Source organism: Cydia splendana, chromosome Z (assembly GCF_910591565.1).
Source record: "Cydia splendana chromosome Z, ilCydSple1.2, whole genome shotgun sequence".
In the NCBI taxonomy this organism is placed as follows: domain Eukaryota; kingdom Metazoa; phylum Arthropoda; class Insecta; order Lepidoptera; family Tortricidae; genus Cydia; species Cydia splendana.
Genome location: NC_085987.1, coordinates 40,391,499 through 40,413,825, shown reverse-complemented (window position 1 = coordinate 40,413,825; position 22,327 = coordinate 40,391,499). Strand labels below are relative to the sequence as shown.

At 37.4% G+C, this 22,327-nt stretch overlaps 3 protein-coding genes across 5 annotated transcripts in view; 1 reads left to right on the top strand and 2 right to left on the bottom strand.

Moving 5' to 3' along the window:
* The window catches only part of LOC134804117 (peptidoglycan-recognition protein SB2-like), a 38,737-nt gene extending 33,940 nt beyond the window's left edge, over nucleotides 1-4,797 (bottom strand). For both annotated transcript variants that reach the window (XM_063777060.1, XM_063777059.1), the window contains exon 1: nucleotides 4,308-4,797. In XM_063777060.1, the coding sequence (XP_063633130.1) occupies nucleotides 4,308-4,500 (193 nt within the window). In that variant the 5' untranslated portion in view covers nucleotides 4,501-4,797. The remainder of the gene's footprint in view (nucleotides 1-4,307) is intronic.
* A 2,938-nt stretch (nucleotides 4,798-7,735) lies between these two features.
* On the top strand, nucleotides 7,736-8,197 carry LOC134804007 (uncharacterized). The gene has a single exon (XM_063776861.1). The coding sequence runs from the start codon at nucleotides 7,736-7,738 to the stop codon at nucleotides 8,195-8,197; it is 462 nt and encodes a 153-aa protein (XP_063632931.1).
* Nucleotides 8,198-16,604: 8,407 nt separating this feature from the next.
* LOC134804064 (UNC93-like protein) overlaps nucleotides 16,605-22,327 on the bottom strand; it is a 117,128-nt gene continuing 111,405 nt past the window's right edge. For both annotated transcript variants that reach the window (XM_063776960.1, XM_063776961.1), the window contains 2 exons: nucleotides 17,305-17,501; nucleotides 16,605-16,733 (listed from right to left, as the gene is read on the bottom strand). In XM_063776960.1, coding sequence (XP_063633030.1) covers nucleotides 16,611-16,733; nucleotides 17,305-17,501 — 320 coding nt within the window. In that variant the 3' untranslated portion in view covers nucleotides 16,605-16,610. The remainder of the gene's footprint in view (nucleotides 16,734-17,304; nucleotides 17,502-22,327) is intronic.

Sequence of the window (22,327 nt, the reverse complement as noted above, 5' to 3'; positions counted from 1 at the left end):
GCCATTGCCCCAGTGATTGCGGAACCGCTTGCTGCGATATTTAACTTGAGTATTGAGACTGGTGTTTTCCCTTCTGCTTGGAAAGTAACAGCAGTGGTACCGATTCATAAAGGAAGCACAAAAGACATACCCAGTAACTATCGGCCAATATCTCTATTAGGATCTGTTTCAAAGCTCTTAGAGCGAATTGTTAGCAAAAGATTAGTGGCTTATCTAGAAACTAATTCTCTGCTAACAAATCGACAGTTCGGCTTCCGTAAAGGATTATCAACAGAAGATGCAGTGTCGACGCTAACAAAAACAATCTCAAAGCACTTGGACGAGGGGCGGGCCTGTGTCGGAATCTTTCTGGATTTAGCAAAGGCATTCGACACAGTTTCCGTTCCCATCCTGCTGAAAAAACTGGAAGCATATGGAATCCGCGGCAAAACATTACATTGGTTCTTCAGTTACCTGACTAATAGAAGCCAGTGCGTTAAAATCGGAGAGCACTTAAGTGATGTAAAACCAATATCGTTCGGTGTACCACAGGGCAGCATTTTAGGTCCCACCCTCTTTCTCTTATACATAAATGACATATCGAGTATCCCAGTAAAAAATGCCGACGTATTGTGTTACGCCGACGACACAGCTATAATTTTCCACGGCCCTTCTTGGGATACTGTCATTGACACTGCCGAAAACGGAATTTCTCTAGTATCCAAGTGGCTGAAGCAGAATCTTCTCACCCTGAACACATCAAAATCCAAGTTTCTTTGTTTCCATAAAACTTCTGCATCATCTCCAAGACTTCAGCGTAATCTTAAAATCCATAGTCCTAATTGTCTTTCCCTTGTAACTTCAGCTCAACACTGCAATTGTGACTTCATGTCAAGAGCTAGTTCAATTAAATACCTCGGAATTTTAATAGATGATAAACTTAACTTCAGAGGGCATATGATTGCTGTCTCAGGAAGAGTAAGGAAACTGATATATACAATGAAAATACTCCGTGAGTCTGCTAACCTTTGCCTATTTAAAACAGTTTATTTGGCCCTTGGACAATCAGTAATAAACTACTGTATTCTGGCCTGGGGAGGCACCACAACGACAAACCTTTTAAAACTTGAAAGAGCACAAAGAGCAGTTCTAAAAGTAGCCCTGAGAAAGCCGATTAGATATCCCACTGTTAATTTATACCGTGAAGCGCAGGTACTCAGTGTCCGAAAGCTATATTTATTAAGAGTCGCGTTACATGTACACAAATCAGTCTTAAACTTGCCCCAATATAATACATTACTTAAATATCGAATATTCAAAATACCTATCACCCCAGTCAAGACTTCATTTTCTCACCGCTTTGCAATCTTCCTGTATCCCCGTATTTACAATCGCTTAATTAGGCTCTATAAATTTCAGGAAAACTCAGTAATTCAAACAAAAAAACTATTATTAAACTGTTTGATGCACCTATCCTACTCAGAGACTGAAAACCTCATAAGGATACCATATTGATACAAACCTTCATACTCATATGGACATAAACATACGCACTCAATCACACACATACACACACAACACATTCACAAGCACCCACACATACACACACACAATCATAAATTAGACTAGTACTTAACTTAAATTTCTTTTTATTATGTTAAAAGTCATTCTTTTTCCTTCTCAGTTTGTTTTACGTTCCTTTCACAGTGTTCAGTATTACCTGCTGACTAGCTTTGTATACATTCTAAATGATAAAACTAGTGTAATTCAGTTTTGTAATAGTCTCACTGAAATACTTTATAATTATTACCTTTACTGTTATATATTTTTTAGATAGTATTCTAAAGTGTCAAGCTCCTCCACAGGACAGGCGTTGCCTAGTGTGGAGCTCAGTAAAAACTGTACCTTTGTGAATATTCATTAGAAAATAAACATTTTATTATTTTTTATTTATTATTATTAAATAAGAATTGCTCGTTTAAAGGTATTAGATAAATAGATAGATTAGATATATAGATAGAGTAGGTAGTCTTAAATAACAGACACGTATTTTTAAGCTGCCCAAACTCAACCTAATGGGAGAAATTGTCCGCCAAAGTACTGATAAGTGACCAAACCCTCTAACTTCTGTAGGGCATTATGTATGTTGGTAGCCCCGATTTACCGAGTCTGATAAGTCGGAAGTTCATAAATGATAAAAGTTAATATTAGTCATGTGACACGATATCGCACACGCGATTTCATACAAAATGTACGAATAGTCAGAAACCTCTCTAGGGGTTTCGACAATGTCCATGGCTGGGATTCGAGGGGTTAAATAGAGAGGTTTAACCGTCGAAAGGTCAGTGCGATTCAATGTTGTTTAATCCATAGGTATACGTAGTTTCTAAGATAAAGTCCGGTCTCCGTCACCAAACTCATAATACCTGTAGCTACTAGAGTCTGTGCGGAAAGAGAAGAGTCGTCGAATGTATGGGGCCCAATACTTTACACGACTCTTCTTTTGCCGAACAGACTCTAATCCAGTGGTGGGCAAACTTTCTTCATGAGGGGCCAAAACTTGAAGGAATTTCAGAGAAGGGCCAGATTTACACCAAAAATGTATTTTTATTATACACTTTTTAAAATGACCGGCGGCGGGCCAGATAAATCCTTTCGCGGGCCGCACTTGGCCCGCGGGCCGTACTTTGCCCACCACTGCTCTAATCGTTTTTTTATCATCGATGAACGGAAGTACCTAGTAAGTAGATCGTCATTTGGAAGTGGAGAACTGTATAAACCTTGCTTGCAAGATTTGACTCAAACCTGTGAGTTAAAATTCTTATAAAATAATAGGTACAGTCAGTATCGATAGTAGCGGATGAAACAGCGCTCCATAAGTAGACCGTATCTGCGACTATGGAATTATTTTCTGAATAGCGGTATCCAGTGTGCTTTTAAGCGCCTAAGTAAGTACATAGTATAATTTTGATAACTTGGGGCTATTCCTATAGCTGACACCATTGGGAACAACTGAGAAAAAATCCCCGTACCTACCTAATTGCCACCAAAAGCTTTGTAATTAATGTTCAATACTAAATAATAAAATACCTAGATAAACAAGGAGTGATAATAGGTAATATCAAATATTAATACCTATAACAGACTTCAGACCTAACTTAGGTACCTAACTAATAAGTAAGTACCTACTTATATCATCTCTGTAAGTTAAATGTGTTCTTGTTTGTTTTGTTTTTCCTTAGTACAGCGACAGCAGGACAAAGGATCGAAGGATGCGGCGTGCGACACATAAAATGAATATCGTGGTCATTGTAGGTATACATATAGTGTTCAGAGAGAAGCCGATTGCATCAATCTATAGTCGCAAAGTATATCTTAATTCTAGAATCGCAAAGCTCTAAATTAAACAGCCATCAATACCCGTATAGTTGTTATGCGTGGTGGGGCTGCCGTAACAGCTATAGGGGATATTACGCAAAACTCTGCGTAGAGGGCGTCAGTAGCACAATCACAGGGCGCGAAACACGAAAATCAAAAGTTCGGTTTCGTTTTCTGCCTCTCTATCACTCTTGCCTATTCGATCGATAGAGACAATATTTCGATTTTCGCGGTAGGCCACCTGTAAATAAAACCGCCTTGATGCATCAATGTCATGTCGGTATGTTAAATCAAGTTAAATCAAAATAGACTGTAAACATTACCTTAATTTATTTATCTATAAATTCAATTTTCACTTATTTGTTTTTGCTAATCAATTCACCTACGTATTTCTTTATTATTTGTGTACATATTTGATTTTGATGTGTGCAAATGTTTATTAAGCCTCAAATTAAAACTTGCTTACACGGACAGGTTTCTTAATTTATCATTGGGAATGAAGCGCTGGAGCAGTATAATGAAAAAAGGTGTTTTGGAGTGTGTTCGCAACAATTTTGCCAATTTTGCCAATAGTTACACAAGGGAGTTAGTTTTAATAAGAATAATAATAAGACATATTGACACATGATATCAAATGAAATGGGTATGTTAGTACCTACTGAAATTATAAAATATAAGTACCTAAAGGCAACACTACAATTTCTTCAAGCCCACGGTATCTAACTATATATAATTGTCTCACTTGGACTAATGTATTGGTACAACGTACAACAAGGACGAACTATTGATAATTCGTATTGATATAATGTTGTTATTGAATTAAGTAGTTTAATTGGATTAAGTGGCAAAAATATTAAGTACTTATCACAAATATAAATATTGGGCCGGGCGTATTGATAAACAAACAAGTGAGAGTCGCAGGCGCATCACCTATTAGTTCTATTACTCACCCTTTACCAGCTCAGCGGTCTCCACGTTCTGCGTGACCGAGACGAACTTCGGGCCGATGTGTACCCGCGAGGACTTGGTGATGTTCATGGTGGACACCACGGGCGTCGTCCGGGCCACCAGCTCCGTGGGCGGCATGCTCGACACCACCGCCATCTCCGAGCTAGACGTGCCCTGCTCACTGGGCGACCACATCACTTTAACGATTCACAATGACTCACACACAATGTCTCTGCGCCGGTCTCAGAACGCGACTGACTTCACTCCGGCGATAAACATAATCTGCGCGAAACCCTGTTTACATGTGATAATGTATATAACTAATTAGTTACTTATTGTTATTAATGTCTCCCTCATACTCCGCGCGTGAGTATCTTGCGTCTCTTTTTGAGGATACTTTTGTAAAATAATAAAATAAATTACAGTGCGAATAAATGAGAGATCGCACGGATCGTGAGTTACGGCCGGTGCCATGAAGTGTGTTCTCTAGACCACTGGCCGCGCTGTAGGCCGGGTTTCCCGAGTTATCTGACGTCAGACTCGTGGTAGCTCGACCTCGCAGTCGGCGCGTTCGTAGAATTGGCCATTTACTTTTTATCAACCGGTCAACCAATGGGTACAATACATCTATACACTCCTTCTCGAATTGTGCCTGTATGGAACAGAACTACAGAGGAACCTCCGAGACAGATAATGTCTGAAAGAACTTGATTGCAGCAAGACACCTGTCCAGTTCAACGTAGTATCTTCTTAGTAGTTTGTGCACCTGTCTTAACGAATCGATTGCTTTAAACATCCTGTAAGGCTAAGATGGTCGGCTCTTTATCATTTGTCACCATGCCTGTCACGTTCTAACAAATGCGTAAGTGCGAAAGTGACGCATGGCATGACAGGTGATAAAAATGCGATACCGCTTCTTGTTGACATCATTATTGCAGAAGATAAAAAATTGCTTTATATTTATTTCATTGTATTATCGATACTTAGCTAACTACCTAAGTACTTAGTTTAGATAAAGTGGCTTGATGTGTGATAAGATTCAGTATTAAATTAGCGTTGCCGTGTTTCGTGCTAGTGTCATACATAATTTGATAAGGAAGTAGGTTCTCCGCGAAATTTTTGGCGAGCCTTGAATTATTTCGGCGGCGCTATTTGGTAGGTAATTCCCCGGCGCGAGACATACTTAAGCCCGTCACAGACGGTGCGATAATATATACCAAAAGATATGCAAGGCATCTTAAGATACCTTGCTATATGTAGCTCGGTACATTACGATATATTAAGGCATATTTCGTCTCTCTCACAATGTAGGTGCTGGAGAGACAGCGACAAAAACTATATATTTTGATATCGTTTTCGTGTGTGGTGCTTTGCTATACTAGGTATAAGATATATTTCAGTATCTTACGGTATATTCAAATATATTATCGCTCCGTCTGTGACGGGCTTAACGATATTTCTTACTGTCGCTATTTTAAGCTATAAGTCGTATGTCTTTACAATACTCATAACATGGCGATACGACCTTTATGCATAGAGTATATTCGTAATCCATCCATACTAATATACTAATATTATAAATGCGAAAGTGTGTCTGTCTGTCTGTCTGTCTGTTACCTCTTCACGCTTAAACCGCTGAACCGATTTTGATGAAATTTGGTATAGAGATAGTTTGAGTCCCGGGAAAGGACATAGGGTAGTTTTTATCCCAGACATCCCTCTTTAAGGGGGTGAAAAAAGGGGTGGAAGTTTGTATGGGGAATCAATAACCGCTGAACCGTTTCGGTTGAAATTTGGTATACAGATAGCTTGAGTCCCGGGGAGAATATAGAATATTCTAGAACATTGGAAAGTATTCTGGAATGTTCCACAATGATCTAGAATGTTCTCGAATATTCGACAACATTCCAGAATGTTCTGAAATGCTGTGGAATACTCTCGAACCCAACCCCCGACGACCCGACCGACAATATTGGACAACATTCCAAAATATTCCGGAATGTTCTCGAACATTCGAACCTCACAACTATCTTGCTTTAAATATTTAACCCTACCAATAGGTAGCTTCAACCCTAGGCTTCGAATGGTCCAGAATACACCACATTTGAAAGTGTTCCGGAATGTTCCACAATGATCTAGAATGTTCTCGAATATTCGCCAACATTCTAGAATGTTCTGTAGCTCCACCCACACAAAAAAGGCTTCGAATGGGCCACAATGTATCAGAATATTCCACAACATTTGAGAGTGTTCTGGAATATTCCACAATGATCTGTGATGTTCTCAAACATTCGATAACATTCCAGAAAGTTCTGAAATGTTGTAGCATGATCTCGAATGCTCTGGACTGTTCTAGAAATGTCTAGAGAGTAAAATTATCTTCAAAAGCACGCCCTTCAAGTAAAAACGGGAATCTTCTTCATGGAAAGACAAAAAAGGCTTCAAATAGTCCACAATGTTCTAGAACATTCCACAACATTTGCGGATTCTAGTCTATTTCCGAATATTCGTCATCATTACAGAATATTCCGGGATGTTCTTGAACATTCGAAACTCACGACGTTACCACAATAGGTAGCTATATCCTACAAAAAACCTTCGAATGGTCCAAAATATTCCACAATGATCTGGAATGTTCTAGAAATGTCTAGCCTCCGATACCCGAGACGGCTTCGAATGTTCCAGAATATTCCACAACTTTCGAAAGTGTTCTGGAATGTTCCACAATGATCTAGAATGTTCTCGAATATTCGACAACATTCCAGAATGTTCTAAAATACTGTGGAATGCTCTCGAATATTCTCGAATGGTCATGACTGTTCGAGAAATGTCTAGCCTCCGATACTCGAGACGGCTTCGAATGTTCCAGAATATTCCACAATATTCGAAAGTGTTCTGGAATGTTCACATTGATCTAGAATGTTCTCGAATATTCGCCAACATTCCAGAATGTTCTGATATGCTCTGGAATGCTCTCGAATACTCTCAAATGGTCTGGACTAACCAGAAATGTCTAGCCTCCGAGACGGCATCGAATGTTTCAGAATATTCCACAACATTCGAAAGTATTCGGGAATGTTCACAATGATCTAGAATGTTCTCGAATATTCGCCAGGTACAAATTTTTGTAGGTATATATTTCACGATCTATTCTGAACTTTACTTTATTAAGTTAAGGTTCAAAATTCAAAAACAAAACAACTGCTTCTGGGTCTCAGAGGGCGAAACTCTCAGCCCTTATATCTTCAAAAGCACACCCTTCAGGTAAAAACGGAAAACTTCTTCATGGACGGGAGATAGAGGGCTACCACCCCATAGAGCTTCCTTGATAGTATCGGGACTCATTTCTGAGTTTTAGCGGCACGCACATTGTACACTTTCTTTTATTATATATATTGATTATTACACTAAATACAAATAAAATGTACAAATGGCGGACTTAATGCCTAAAGGCATTCTCTACCAGTCAACCAAAGCCAACCATAACTTCAACTACTCCTACTTCTTTAACTTCAACTTCTCCTACTTCTTCAACTTCATCTTCTCCAACCTTTTTTACTTCTTCAATTTTAACTTCTCCAACTTCAACTTCTTCAACAACTCCAACTTCTTTATCTTCCTAACCTTCTTCGACTTCTGCAACTTCTTCATCTTAGTCAACTTACTTAACTACTTCAACTGCGCCAGCGTATTCAACTTCTTCAACTTCATTAACTTCTTTAAGTTCTCCATCTTACAAATTCTTCAAATCTCCGACTTCTTTATCTTCCTAAACTTCTTCAATTTATCCAATTTCTTCAACTACAAATTCTCCAGCTATCAACTTCTTCAACCTTTTCAACTTCTTCAACTTCAACTTTACCAACTTCAAATTCAACTTCTCCAACTCTAACTTTTTCAACTTTTTTATCTTCTTCAATTTCTGCACCTTCTTCAACTTCTCCAACTTTTTTTTAACTTCTCCAACTTTTTCAACTTCTCCAACTTCTTCAATTTCTCCAACTTATTTATCTTCCTACTTCTTCAACTTCTGAGTGAACTTTTTCATATTTCTTGGAATCTGTCTTTAATATCGAAAAGTGTTGTATGTACAAACTAAAGTATTTAGACAGAATTTCCTACATTGGACTGATATGTTAAAATCGAACTTCACCTCATAGCAACCTTTTCGTAATTAGTTTAACATACATTTTTTGTAACATTATAAAAAATGACTTAAATTAATCTTATTTATACTCACATACCATTAAACACATCAAATTTAGAAGAAAAACGAAAATACCCGCGTATTTACCCGTGGGTAGGTAAATATCAGGTATATACCGGGTAAATACCCGCTCTCGGGTAGGGTCGGGCAGTTACCCATCTCTAGCTACCGGTGCCGGTGTTCATAAGGTGTTCATCGATTTATAAGACGTTTATCACGTCAAAATTAATAAATAAATAAAAGAAAATAATATCTTAACATAAAAAGGGCTCAAAAGACCTTTCGTTACAAATAAAGAAAGTTCGCTTTTGTGACTAATTAGTCATCCAATTTGGGGGTGAAAAGAAAGATGTACTAAAAAGCAGATCTGTTAAAAATTATGGTACCCAAATTACTAATTCCACGCAGACGAAGTCGCGGGCAAAAGCTAGTATTATTATAAATGCGAAAGTGTGTCTGTCTGTCTGTCTGACTGTCTGTTACCTCTTCACGCTTAAACCGCTGAACCGGTTTAGTTGAAATTTGGTATGGAGATAGTTTGAGTCCCGAGGAAGGACATAGGGTAGTTTTTATCACAGAAATCACCCTTTAAGGGAGTGAAAAGGGGGGTGAAAGTTTGTATGGAGAATCGATAAAAAGCAGATTGGATAAAAAATAAGGGTTATGTAGCATAATTTCTAAAATCAAATTTCCTAAGTACGAAATTCCTAAAGACAGAACATCGAAAATCAAAATGTCTAATGTACGAAATTCCTAAAGATGCATGTCCTAATACACTTTTAATCGAAGGATCTTATTTTCGAAAATCAATATTCCTTCGTACGAAATGCCTAATGACAATACTTCTAATGTCAATATGTCTAGTGCTCAAAATAGCTACGTTCAAAAAGCCTAATGACAATACTTTGAAACTCAATATTTCCTAGAACATTTCCTTCTTATTCCGATTCGACGGAGCCTCGCTACGCGGGGCTCCTATTTCTGGGCGATTTGCCCTTCGGGCATCTGAAGCTACCTAACGAACCTAACCTACCTATTGATTTATTTTAGTGTGACGTCCGTGAAAATATTACACTTTGGGTAAAAAAGCGTAGGTAGGTTAGGTTCGTTAGGTAGCTTCAGATGCCCGGCTCCGTCTCCGTCTAGTTAAGTTGTAAAGGAAATGTTTTTTGAAAAGAAGGTTTCGTACGTTAGACTCTTTAAACTATGAGTAAGGTCAGCTAAACATAGGACAAATGTTGTTAGAAATTTCACAATTTATACATTTTAAACTTAGGTCAACTGGACGTAGGAAAAAAGGTCGTTAGTATTTTCGTGCACTAGCATTATTGTACTTTAGACATTTAAAAAATAGGTTTATTAACCGTAGGACATGCATCTTTAGGATATTCGTACATTAGACATTTTGATTTTAGATGTTCTGTCTTTAGGAATTTCGCACTTAGGATATTTGATTTTAGATCGCACGTTTTTTTATTTGGAAATCATTCACACACTGGCACAGAAGGCCAGAAGGTGACATTACATTAGTTTAGTAACATTACATGGCGTTTGTCGTGGAAAGACGAAAGACCACACATGTGGGAAAATACCTAATACTCATCAGCATCAGCCAGCATAACACAAGCTTTCATACGGTAGCTATATCAGTATCTGTCACTGCCTAAAATTGCACTGTGGCCCTAGGGCTGTATAATTATTAGGGCTGTGTTATTAAAGCTATATAATAATAAAATTAGGCTACAAATATAATGACCACCAAAAAATACTTTGGTACCCTAAATAAAAAAATCATGCTTACCAAAAAAAAATACTGAACACTAAAAAAATAAGGCCTGAAATTACAAAAGAACCACCGTTTTAATTACGACTGCACTTCAAATTGTATTCGAATACCAAATATATTGAATGATCACCATAAATCATTCATGATCACCAAATCTTGAAGACCAAATTAATGCGATATTTTCACCTAAATAAACCCCTATGATTACCAAAAAATGTATACATATTACCAAATAAAGTAAAATGTTGCCAAAATTACTAGCCCCTCCCGCTCAACCCCCCGTTCCCGCACCGCATACCTACCTAACCTAACCTACTCTTCTAGTAGCATAATGAAATGCTACTAGAATAGTGGGTTAGGTTAGGTTTGAACTGCGACCCTTACAGAAACGAAATGCTACTAGAAAAGTGGGTTAGGTTAGGTTTGAACTGCAACCCATACAGAAACGAAATGCTACTAGAAAAGTGGGTTAGGTTAGAAAAAGATGACGAAGTGGATTAATTAATTTAATAGGATAATGATATATTAAATATTTGCACATTTTTAATTAAAATGTGGTTACAATTTTGGTGGTCATTTACTATTTTTGGGTTTACAATGATTATTTTGGAGTCATTTGCTTTAATAGGATAGCAAGATTTAAAAATTTGGTTAGAATTTTACATTAAAATGGAGTTCTAATTTTGGTGGTCATTTACTATTTTTGGGTTTACAATGATTATTTTGGTGTCATTTTATTTAATAGGATAGCAAGATGTAAAAACTTGGTTATCATTTCACATTAAAATGGGGTTTGAAATTTGGTAATCATTTACAATTTTTGGGTGAATAATGATTAGTTTGCTGTCATTTCCTTTAATAGGATAGTAAAATGTAATAAAATTGGTAATCATTTCACATTAAAATGGTGTTATAATTTTGGTGATCGTTTATTATTTTAGGGTGGTAAAGTAGATTTTTTTGGTATTAAATTTTATTAAATCTGGTGATCAGTTAAATAGCAGCCATAAAATTATATGATAAATGGAACTTGTATCCTTTTTCATCTGCGCTGCGCGAGAATTGTACCCCTTTTTTAGGGTTTGTACCCCAAAGGGTAAAAACGGGACCCTATTACTAAGACTCCGCTGTCCTTCTGTCTGTCCGTCACCAGGCTGTTTCTCATGAACCGTGATAGCTAGGCAGTTGAAGTTTTCACAGATGACGTATTTTTGTTGCCACTATAACAACAAATACTAAAAAAAGAATATAAAAAATATTTAAGTGGGGCTCCCATACAACAAACGTGATTTTTTGCCGTATTTTGCGTAATGGTACGGAAGCCTTCGTGCGCGAGTCCGACTCGCACTTGGCCGGTTTTTTACTAGTTAGATATCAAGCAATCTAACTAGATATATTCTATCACCCAATTGGGGGATAAAGGTGTAATATTTTTGTTGTGGGGGCTTAAGGCACCGCCACAGCCAGTTAACCATGGCCAATGGAATTTTAGTCTAAAATGTCCCATTGAGAAACATGTGTTGACAAAAGTATGTATTGAGAACTCGTCAACGAGTAGGTACACAAATTAAGTATTAATTAATTGATTAAGCCTTTTTATTTCCTTAATAAAAATTGATATACAAGGTATTGTGATTTGAGTGCATGCAATTTTATACATTTTAGTTTAAATAATAATAAAAACAATTACAACACAAATAATATATAAAAACATTTTTTTATCAAGGACCTCTTTATAGAGGCCTCCTCCATTTATCTCCACATAGATCTGTCATTCGCTTTATCAGTCCAGTTTTTCCTACTGCTTTTAAAAACAGCACACAAATTACATAAGTATGTATAACTATACTTAATTAGCGTTATGAATGCAGTAAAATCATAAAATTGTCGGCCTAGCGAAGCTCGTACTCGTACCAATAAAATCGTCCCTAAAATTCTTTTTCACCATACCAGCTCGGAAAGGGTTCCTTTGCACTTCAAAAACTGATAGCAATGTTGCATTTTATTCATATCAAACGCAAATTTTGAGTTGTTTTCTTATGTTTGCTAGTAGAACTGACTTTTAAATGATGATTTTGGATGATAAATATTTAATAACATTCACTTGGATTTGATTTAGTTTGATATTTTAACTTTGTTGATATTTCAATTTTGGAATCTTTCGCTTGCTCGGGTATCAATATTAGCACGAGCGGTTAAACAACAACTTTGCCCCCTTGTAAAACAAATAACTATTTTTCAGTTTCTATTTTACCATTCTGTCGCCATGCTAAATTGCAGCTTTCGATCACGGAGCAAAGCCGCGGACGGACAGACAGACGGACATCGCGAAACCATGTCTAGTTGCCGCTTCCTAGTTGACCACGGAACCCTAAAAAGGCTTTAAAAGTTGATTCCTATAAAGATTTCATGCTTAATTGACGTCATATACTGACGTCGTATACCTACTGACAGCGATTAAGGGTCGGTTGCACCAAACTGTTCGTATCGTTAAAGAGTTCGCTAAATTTTTATGTATGGAAAGTTTCATAGTAATGCGCCGGGGGGCGCCGGCTGACGTTGATCAGTCTGTCATATGTAGTTGGTGCAACTGGCCCTAACACTATTTTTTGAACGCCTTGCGGTTTTAGCTCGGCAAATGTTTTAAAATAAAAATTTCAATTAATAAAATGTCAAGTATTTGTTAGGTAGGGATTGTCTAATATCAGTGGGGAGACACTCCTCACTTCGGTCGAACTCGGCTCCGTTCGACTTAGCATTGCTCCGAGCAATTATTAGGGTTGGCACCACTTGACTTCCTTTTGCGTGCACGACCACAGATAAGATAATCACTTGAATTTTGACAACCCTAAGGGCCAGTTGCACCAACTACATATGACAGACTGATCAACGTCAGCCGGCGCCCCCCGGCGCATTACTATGAAACTTTCCATACATAAAAATTTAGCGAACTCTTTAACGATACGAACAGTTTGGTGCAACCGACCTTAAATAGCCGAAAAGGTTCCATCACACAGCCCACACAGGCGCGTTTTCCGGGTGGGGCGTGGCGCGGCGTGAGCGTTTTATATGTAAAAGCGGCGCACCCCGCTCATGCGCCGCCCGCAAAACGCGCCTGTGTGATGGAGCCTAAAGGGATAGTGCCATATATTAGAAAGGGATAGCATGATTCGACCCATCGCTCGCTGTCGCTGAATCGCTGTCAAACTTCGAGTTTGTAGGAAGTGTCCTTTCTGTACGGTAGTACTATTATTTATTCTGTGCTAAATTACCTACAGCTAGAAAAATATTCAGACGGTTTATGTGAAATGTAATTTTTTCTGGGTCTTTTGGGTTATTTTCTGTTCTTCCCACCAAGTACTTACCTATCTTATTTTCTGTTGTTACCATTGGTAAAAGGTTGTTACGGTACAAGTTTCACGAAAAGCAAGCTTAGTTAGCTTAATTCCTCGCCAACGTGACAATTTTGAGGTAATAGAAACACGCAAAGACCAAACAATTTCTATGTTTATTTTCATCACAAACTCTTTCACATCGTTAATAATATAACATAAGTAATATTTAATCAAACAAATAATAATGTTTATCTCAAAAATAGAGCAATTTTATTTATATTATAGACTACCACTAATTTAAATTTACATTAAAATAATAATATGCTTATATTTATACATTTTACTGTAATTATCACGTGGTTTTGTTACCCTAGCAATCGGTACACACCTCGTCTTACTATATAATTTTATTATAAATTAAATTATATAAAGCTGTGTAGGCCAAGAAGAGATTTTATATAAATCTTACAAACTCGGATCAATTTCGCCAGTGGACGTTTAAATTGTAAGTGGTCACAATACATTTCAGCACCTATATCATGCCCAAATAAGTAATACTCATTGCATTGCTTAGTTAGTTCATTCATAATATTTATTAACAATTCAATTTTCATTTTCATTTCAAATTGTGACCATTCTTGTTTTGATATATTTTCTTTATTGGCCTCTCTGGCACTTGGGAAGTATATTAAAGTTCAGCAACAAAGTGAAACCTACGGTTCCACTCCACAGGCTCTTTGCTTCGGTCAAAAAACATACAGGTTCTACACCGCTGTGAGTTGCTCACAAAACATACCTACTAACAAACTTAAATATCTACCTACCTAAGTATTTATAAGCTTGTAAGGATTACACAATTAATTTATTTGATCTAAGTAGGTACCTACAATAGGACCTGGGCCGCTCTTACACCGCCGCCCCAGTCGTTTACGATTGACATATTTCTGTAGGTACACGAAAACCTGTCTCACGATATTACCAAAAATAATTAAAAATAATATCAACAATCTTACCTACATAACTTAACATTATATGAATGGAGCTATGGATTGTATAATATTGGAATCAATGCGTTCGCTTCTAAGTCTTTAGCTGGAAATAGGTACATACAGTGTGGAAAGATATCTCGGGCCCTGGAGGGAAACTACCTTAAATCCTTAAGTTGGCTCATTTTACTTAAATGAGACATTCCTTTATTTTTAAAAAGAAACAAAACTGCATTCAAAGATTTTTTAAAATTCGCTCGTCTCGACCGGGAATCAAACCGAGTAAAACTTCCAAAAAATTAAAACTCGCTATTTTTTTCTACTAGTCAGTACAGTTAATGTTAATGATAACATTTCTCCAAGAAACATTAGGTCTTACACTCGTCTGTCGTACAAAATATCCATAACATCGAATATTTAGTACTCAAGAATATTTTTAGACAAGCAAAATTGAAGAAAAAGAGAACAATCTTTGAATGCAGTTTTATTTCTTTTTAATAATAAAGGAATGTCTCCTTTAAGTAAAATGATCCAACTTAAGGATTTAAGGTAGTTTCCCTCCAGGGCCAGACTTATTTTTCCACCCTGTATATTACAGTAATTGTTAAAACAATAATGTAATATAAAATCACTCTTTAAACGAATTGAGCAGTCTATATCATATTGCTTCATTCGTATTTAGGAATAACAACAATATTTAGAATAATCAATTATTTAAATTAAATAATATAATATAATATAAAGTCGAATCAATTCATATTTAAAATAATACGAGTGAAGCCACTTCATCTTTCTAAGCATGATCCAAGTAAAATACAAATATTACCAACTCAACAATAAACGAGAGCGAGGGCCGTCACTTCCTGCAGGAGGAAGTGTTTCGAACTCGCACCCACTTGTTATTGTTTAATTACTCACAAAACACGCAAAAGAGTCGATTAAACACCACAGTCATTGGAACAGAATAATAAAGTGCACAATTACGCACGAACTGTCAACACAGTTGGTTATGCTTGCTCGCAATCAACAATGCATTGTGCCGAACCACTGAACAGCTGCTCCCAATTATAATCTGCACTGCATAGTCGATAATGAATTTTTATATTTTTCTAATAAATAAATGGTTCGAGTCATTCTTTAATAATTTCTGAGTAATTTGAATAACATCTTAAAAGACCAGTTATCCGGAAAGGCACACTGGTCTAATAGAAGTCGTGAAAAAAAAGCCACAATAAGTAGAGATGACCCCTGTGGTAGTGTTAAATGCTTGCGCTGGCACTTGTTATTTTTCCGATTCGGTCGAACCCGAAATGGATAAACTTTGTACTTTTTAATACTCATCAACATTCATCTATTGGAAATATAAATAATTCTAAATAAATTCGAGTTTTAATACAGCTCGTCCTTAATTGACGGACCAAATAATTGGACTGGGTAAATAAAATTCCCAATTTTCGTTTAAAGTATTAAAAATCACTTTCCATTTCGACACTTACTTGCTTAAAGAAATGACAAATATTTACGGGCAAGCGTCTTGCCGGGCATGGCACTCGCAGTTTTATCATTAGGGCTACTTTCCGGGAGTTCTATAAAACTAATTTTAGTACCTAATGAATTTCACTGTTCTATAGAACAATTAGAAAGTAGGTGTCGAAAAATAGCTGTCACGCAATTATATAAAATGTGGACGCGCGATGAGTATCCTTGTCTCAGATAGTCAATTGTACCTTCCTATGGTTAAACCTAATACTTGTAAAGATTTGTGTGTCCTCTTGGTCCGTGTCGATTAGCACCGCGAAACTATCCATTTTTGCCCCGGGAAGTAAAGTCCATTGAAAAAACATGTATTTATTTATAAATAACTGTCACAAGTGTTGGACGGTTTCACGTTCACGTTCTGCCGATTTAAAAACCAAGTCCTCCGTTTTAGCTTTTCGTATTTGATGTGGACACATAAGTTCCCCAGGGCTAAGATGGATGTTTAGGGGCGCTCACAGGTGCGTGATGACGATCTCGTCGTCGATCTCGTCCTTCTCGTCGTCCTCCTCGGGAGGCTGCTTGGCGGCCTCGGCGGCCACGGCCGGGTCCTCGGCGATCGCCTTCAGGCGGCGGGCCTGTGAACGAACATGCTGTTAATCTACTGAAACATTGCACAGTCGTTTATAATAGAGCTAATGATAAAATATCAACGCTAATCACGCGCCACGAAGGTCTATGTTCCATTTAAATGCTTAACTGTAACACACAATATTTGACAATTAACCTGTTATCATCTGCCTAGAGGACTATGTTGTGAGCATTTGGCTGTAATACTTACTTAATACCTAAGAATATGAATGATTTGAAATTGGTGCACAGGTAGGTAATCAATCTAGCTTAACGAACGCATAGTGGCTGAAAGATAGATGTAGGTAATTAATAGTTATTCTTGGTAATAATACCTATTCATAATTTAAAAAGTATTATCGCTGAGCGCGAAGACTTTCGTACATTGACCTTTATACATATTTATCTACTGCTCGTCCACGATTACACTCGTATATTCGCCACACACGCATATCTTTAAGGGGCGCATCTCAAATGCGCGCGAGTGACAAAACGCATTACAAATATGAGTTTTCTCCGAAATTAAAATAGATATAGATACAACTCTTAAAAGATCAAAGGCTTGTTTAGATAATTTACCTTTCTCTTGTGCAGGATCTCAACAACGATGTACCCACAGAAGCCGATAAGAAGCACCACCATCATGACGTAGAGCTTCATGCGCGCGCAGAGGTGCGTGGAGTAGGCGTACGCCACCACGAACCCGGCGCTCTCCCACAGCCGGAAGTTGGAGAAGGCGGCCTCCTTGTTGCGCCGGAACAGCACGCCGTACAGTCCTGGAAAGGCGGAGATACTAGGTAAGACTCCTCACCATCAACATTTCATAGGCCTCTATTCGACTACGACAATTGCGCAGGCTACTTGTACTGGTAGGTGAGAGTATATAATAAGAGTAAGTAGGTTGGTGTCAACCAAGGAAGAATTGTGCAAGTTTGTATCTCAAATTACAAGGAAGATGCATTTACCTACAGGGTGAACCAAAAGGGTGTTGGCAGTTTGAAAAAAGGATTTAAAAAAAACTTCAAATCGTACAACATTTTTAATACTACTTTTAAAAACACAAGTTATGGAAATTTTATGACTCAAAATAATGTGTAGATTAGTGGCCCACTTGAGTTTCTAGGCGCTCTTGAAGGCAAAATCTCAAATTCTGGGTTTTTTTATTTCGAAATATTCCCCTCGGGGATATTGGCGATTTTCCGATTTTTTTTCCTTTTGAGGTGCTCAAAAGCTTTCGAATTTTTCTCAAAGACTACAGATTTGAGGTAATCCCACAGAAAAAAAATCAAAAGGACCGAGATTGGGGCTGGGTGGTGGCCATTTGTTATCATTCCTTTCGGAAATGAGATTAGAGCATCTGATTGGCAAAATGAAGTCGGTTACTCGCATCATTTGGTTTTAATTCATAAACAAATTGAATCTTTTAAACCTTAAGATGCAAATTATGCTTCAAAACTTGTCGCAATGTTGAATTTTTTATTGTCCGTAGCCCAAACTCTCTTACGCGTTGATTGTTGCGGATTTTGCCGAACTGAACGTCGAACTTGCTCCACAATGTCGGCCGTTCTCTCAGAGGCTGGACGTCCGCCAAGCATTATTGCTATGCTCGAGCTGGTTGTTTCAACCATTATGATCAATTTGCGTATAACATTAACAATTGGAACCTCACGTTAATCTCGTAAATGGTATTCCTGTCGATACACCCATGGTGCAGTAATCAACGATTTAGGGTTTTGGTAAAAAGCTCATACACAAAATGTAGGCTCCGTTCCTGTGTACTGCTCTATGCCAATAAAATTTCTACGAAACGACGCGTATAGCAACATACCCCCCGCCGCACCCCGCCAAGCGGTTTTGAAAAATTCAAGATTAAAACTACCAACACCCTTTTGGCCCACCCTGTACTTTCATTAGACGAAGTCTAGGTTGTTTGACTACTATAACTAGCTAAGAGCTTTCCGTGATTACAGAGACGCATGTCCTAATATTTAACATAGAAATTACCATAAAAAATTAAAAACGGTCTTGATAGTTTTAGTAACCAAAATGTGAAAGGTATAGGTACCTATCGGATAAGCCAAGGGAAACAAATTAAAAAAAACATCCATTTAATATAACTCGTTTTTTTCTTGACTTTATACATATCTTACGGTATTTATTTTGTTTTAAATATATTATTAAGTTTTAAAAATTGAAAGACTGAAATTAAGATGACAAGACCTACGATATACATATGAAACAGAAAAATGACTGTTGCGAGTAACTGTTGGCGCACGCGCACCCCTGCCGTCTCAACACACGTCATCAATAAGAAACAAGAAACGTCAATTTTGACACTTGTTTGACACTGACATATCCGATCCATATCGTTTCAATATCTAGTATTTGACGTATCTCATTGTTCGAATACGGCTGACAGTCATTACTCAGCCCAATGAATCCTTTGACGCACTGTACTCAATTATTGTTACTTATTTCTCGTGAAATTACTTCGTGTATATGTACCTATACTTAAAGTATGTAGGTACCGTTGTGCTGACTTAACGTAAATTGAAGTGTTTAAGCAATTATAGGTCTTGGTAGGTATTAATTCGACAGATAGAGTTGTGCATGTCTGAGGGCCTACCGCGAACCACGTTCGACGTGTTGCCTCTCTGTCGCACTTGTAAATTCGTACGTAAGTGTGACAGGGAGGCAACACGTCGAACGTAGTTCGCGGTAGGCCCTCTGGTTCGGTAATATCTAAAGGGGGCGCCTGTAGTGTAGTAAAATTGTAGGCTGACTAGAATTTGGATAACAATTTAGGCGAAAAGGAAGAGAATGCACCGGCGATCCAGCCAACATCCTTGAGAACCCTTAGCAGTAAAGATCCTTCAAGCATGCCCATGAAAGTATTTAATTATTTTAAACTAGCGGTTACCTACATAATGAAATGTACAGCGTCGTAGTTGCACTACTTTATTGCTCTCTATGAGTGCAGTAACAATGCGAATCAATTGATCGAATTGATATCTTTATAGACCCTACTCATTATTGATCCATACGGGACCCTACTTTATTTGAATAGCAGGGTTCTTAGAGTATCTTTATTCTACTTATTTACTATTGAATATGGTCGTACTGAAAGTTAAGATTGAAAAAGACGTACCTACCTAACATTTTCTACCGCATTACCGCTGAATAAAATGCAGTTTAGTAATTGTATATGATAATTAAACTTAATTATTTACTCTTGTCTCCTGATACAGGTACTTTATACCTAATAGGGGACTCGACCACTATGTATTTACCACCTAAGATTGAAATGAAATAAATTATTATCTTATCTTACTCTTCTCAGGGTCACAAAAGCGCTAAAAAATCTACCAAATAAATTCATTCGTCTGGACATCCGTCAGTCACCCGGCGTCGGTCGGTACAGATGTGGTGCATAATTATTTTCCATCGTATTTTCACGAACGTAGAAAACCTGTTAACTTAACTTTGAAGGAGATAAGAGGTTTGCGATTTTAGTCGACGAAATGAAATGCAAGTGACAGCCCTATTGTACTATTACTTGCAGATTGGTATCTGCGGACTGATGGCGTACCTAGATATTGTACGTGTATACGTGCAACAGGAAGATGCCTCAAGGATGTGCTGACCACATTACAAAATAACACTTAATTGTCTCATGACACTACTTTGTCAGGTCTATTTCTATACAGGAAACTGTTATTTAATATCATATATGCCGGTAGTAATTTGTTATTCATATACCTACGCCGTTTTGATTTTACATGTTTATGTAAAAATACAAATTACTTAAACAGTTTACTTCAAGTCGTGCAAAAAGTACCTAGAATTGAAGAAAAACAATCTGCGGCTAGGCTTCACAAGCTATTTTTATACAAGAGAGCATAATTATAGGGAAAAGTAGGTACCCTATGTATATCATATAGGTACATGAAGTCACACAAAACAGTCTGTCTCAGTGTGTGCCAGTAAACAATGAGCTTACAGAACAGCAGATAAAATTAGAGCTGAATGTGACGTTTGATTGGTAACTGCAACTGCATTACTGTTGCGACATTACTGCCGCGACGCGAGTGCTGTATCTGCCAATTTGCTTGATAAAATGAGTAACGTCCGGATTACAGCCGGGATTATGACGTCCACTCTGTCACTAAATCAAGGAAATAGATACAGCGACAGCAGCATACAGTAATGCAGCTGCAGTTGACATTGGAATGTCATCTTTAGTTTTCATGCCAAGTGCTACGTCAAGTACTTATGGCGCTTTCAATGGGATATGCAAGCAAACTGAGCTTGGTCGGAGTTCAGCAGGTAGGCTTTTATTAACAGGAGCACCATAATAAGTGTTTGATTGGCTATATTAGACAGTTACACGTGGAATGGTACACATTTATAGAATTTTATAGCTTGTACCTACGTTTTTCCACGCTAGGTAAAGCACAAGTTGCCGTGCCAACCGTAAAGACGCAATCAATTTACAATCTATGATTTCTATTCTATACTGCAATGAATGGTAAAAATGCGTGGCGAAATAATTGATATGTATCTTACAATGCACTTATTATTGCGCGGCCTTCCGTTATTCGGTTGCACCTAGGTTCATTATCTGTTAGTTACACTTACGATAACCTTAGAAATACAACAAATATTACTAAATGTTTTAGGTCCCTTTCAAACGTTTTAATAAACACTATTTAAGAAATAATGTGTAAACGATTTTGATTACATAGTTAATCGTTAACACCAATCGAACATTAGATAGATCAACAATTGGTAACTTTAGAAACAAACACAGTAACGTACATTTAAAATGTATCTGTACCTACTGCAATTACATACATTGTATAAAATTTGACCTAATACCACTATAGGTAATCATTTTCACATAAACATGAAAATGCTTAGAATTCTTTAGCACTGACACGGGCAAGCCATTGGTACTTGTACGCAGTTAGCACTTAAACTCATTAAAACGTGGCATCATTACATATTTATGTTTTTAAACACTGTGTTTTTCACCACTTATCAAATGAGCGCTCTAGTGGCGTAAATCACGAGTGTCACGTCTGAACGCACGTGATGTCGCACGTGTGAAGGCGCCCTTAAGCACAGTTATTTACAACATTTTATTGTATTCTATACCATTATAAAGGTACGCTTGTAAATATGTATATTTGTAAAGCAGTTCTTGACAACGGCTCTAACGATTTAGATTGAATTTGTAATGCATGGAATTATGAAGACAAGGAATCGATCTAATTAGCATTTTCTCACAGTCATCTTAGCCATCCAGTATTCTCAGGATCGGAGTACATGCGCTGTTCTCGTCACAAACGTTTCCGAATTATTTTTACTGCCGAACTTAATGTTTTTAGGGTTCCGTAACTCAAAAGGAAAAAACGGAACCCTTATAGGATCACTCGTGCGTCTGTCTGTCCGTCTGTCCGTCTGTCACAGCCTATTTGCTCTAAAACTACTGGACCAATTAAGTTGAAATTTGTTACAAATATGGAAGTCTGTGACCCAAAGACGGACATGTAATAAAAACAAATGAATTTTAAGCATAGGGGGCTCTTTTAGGGAGAAT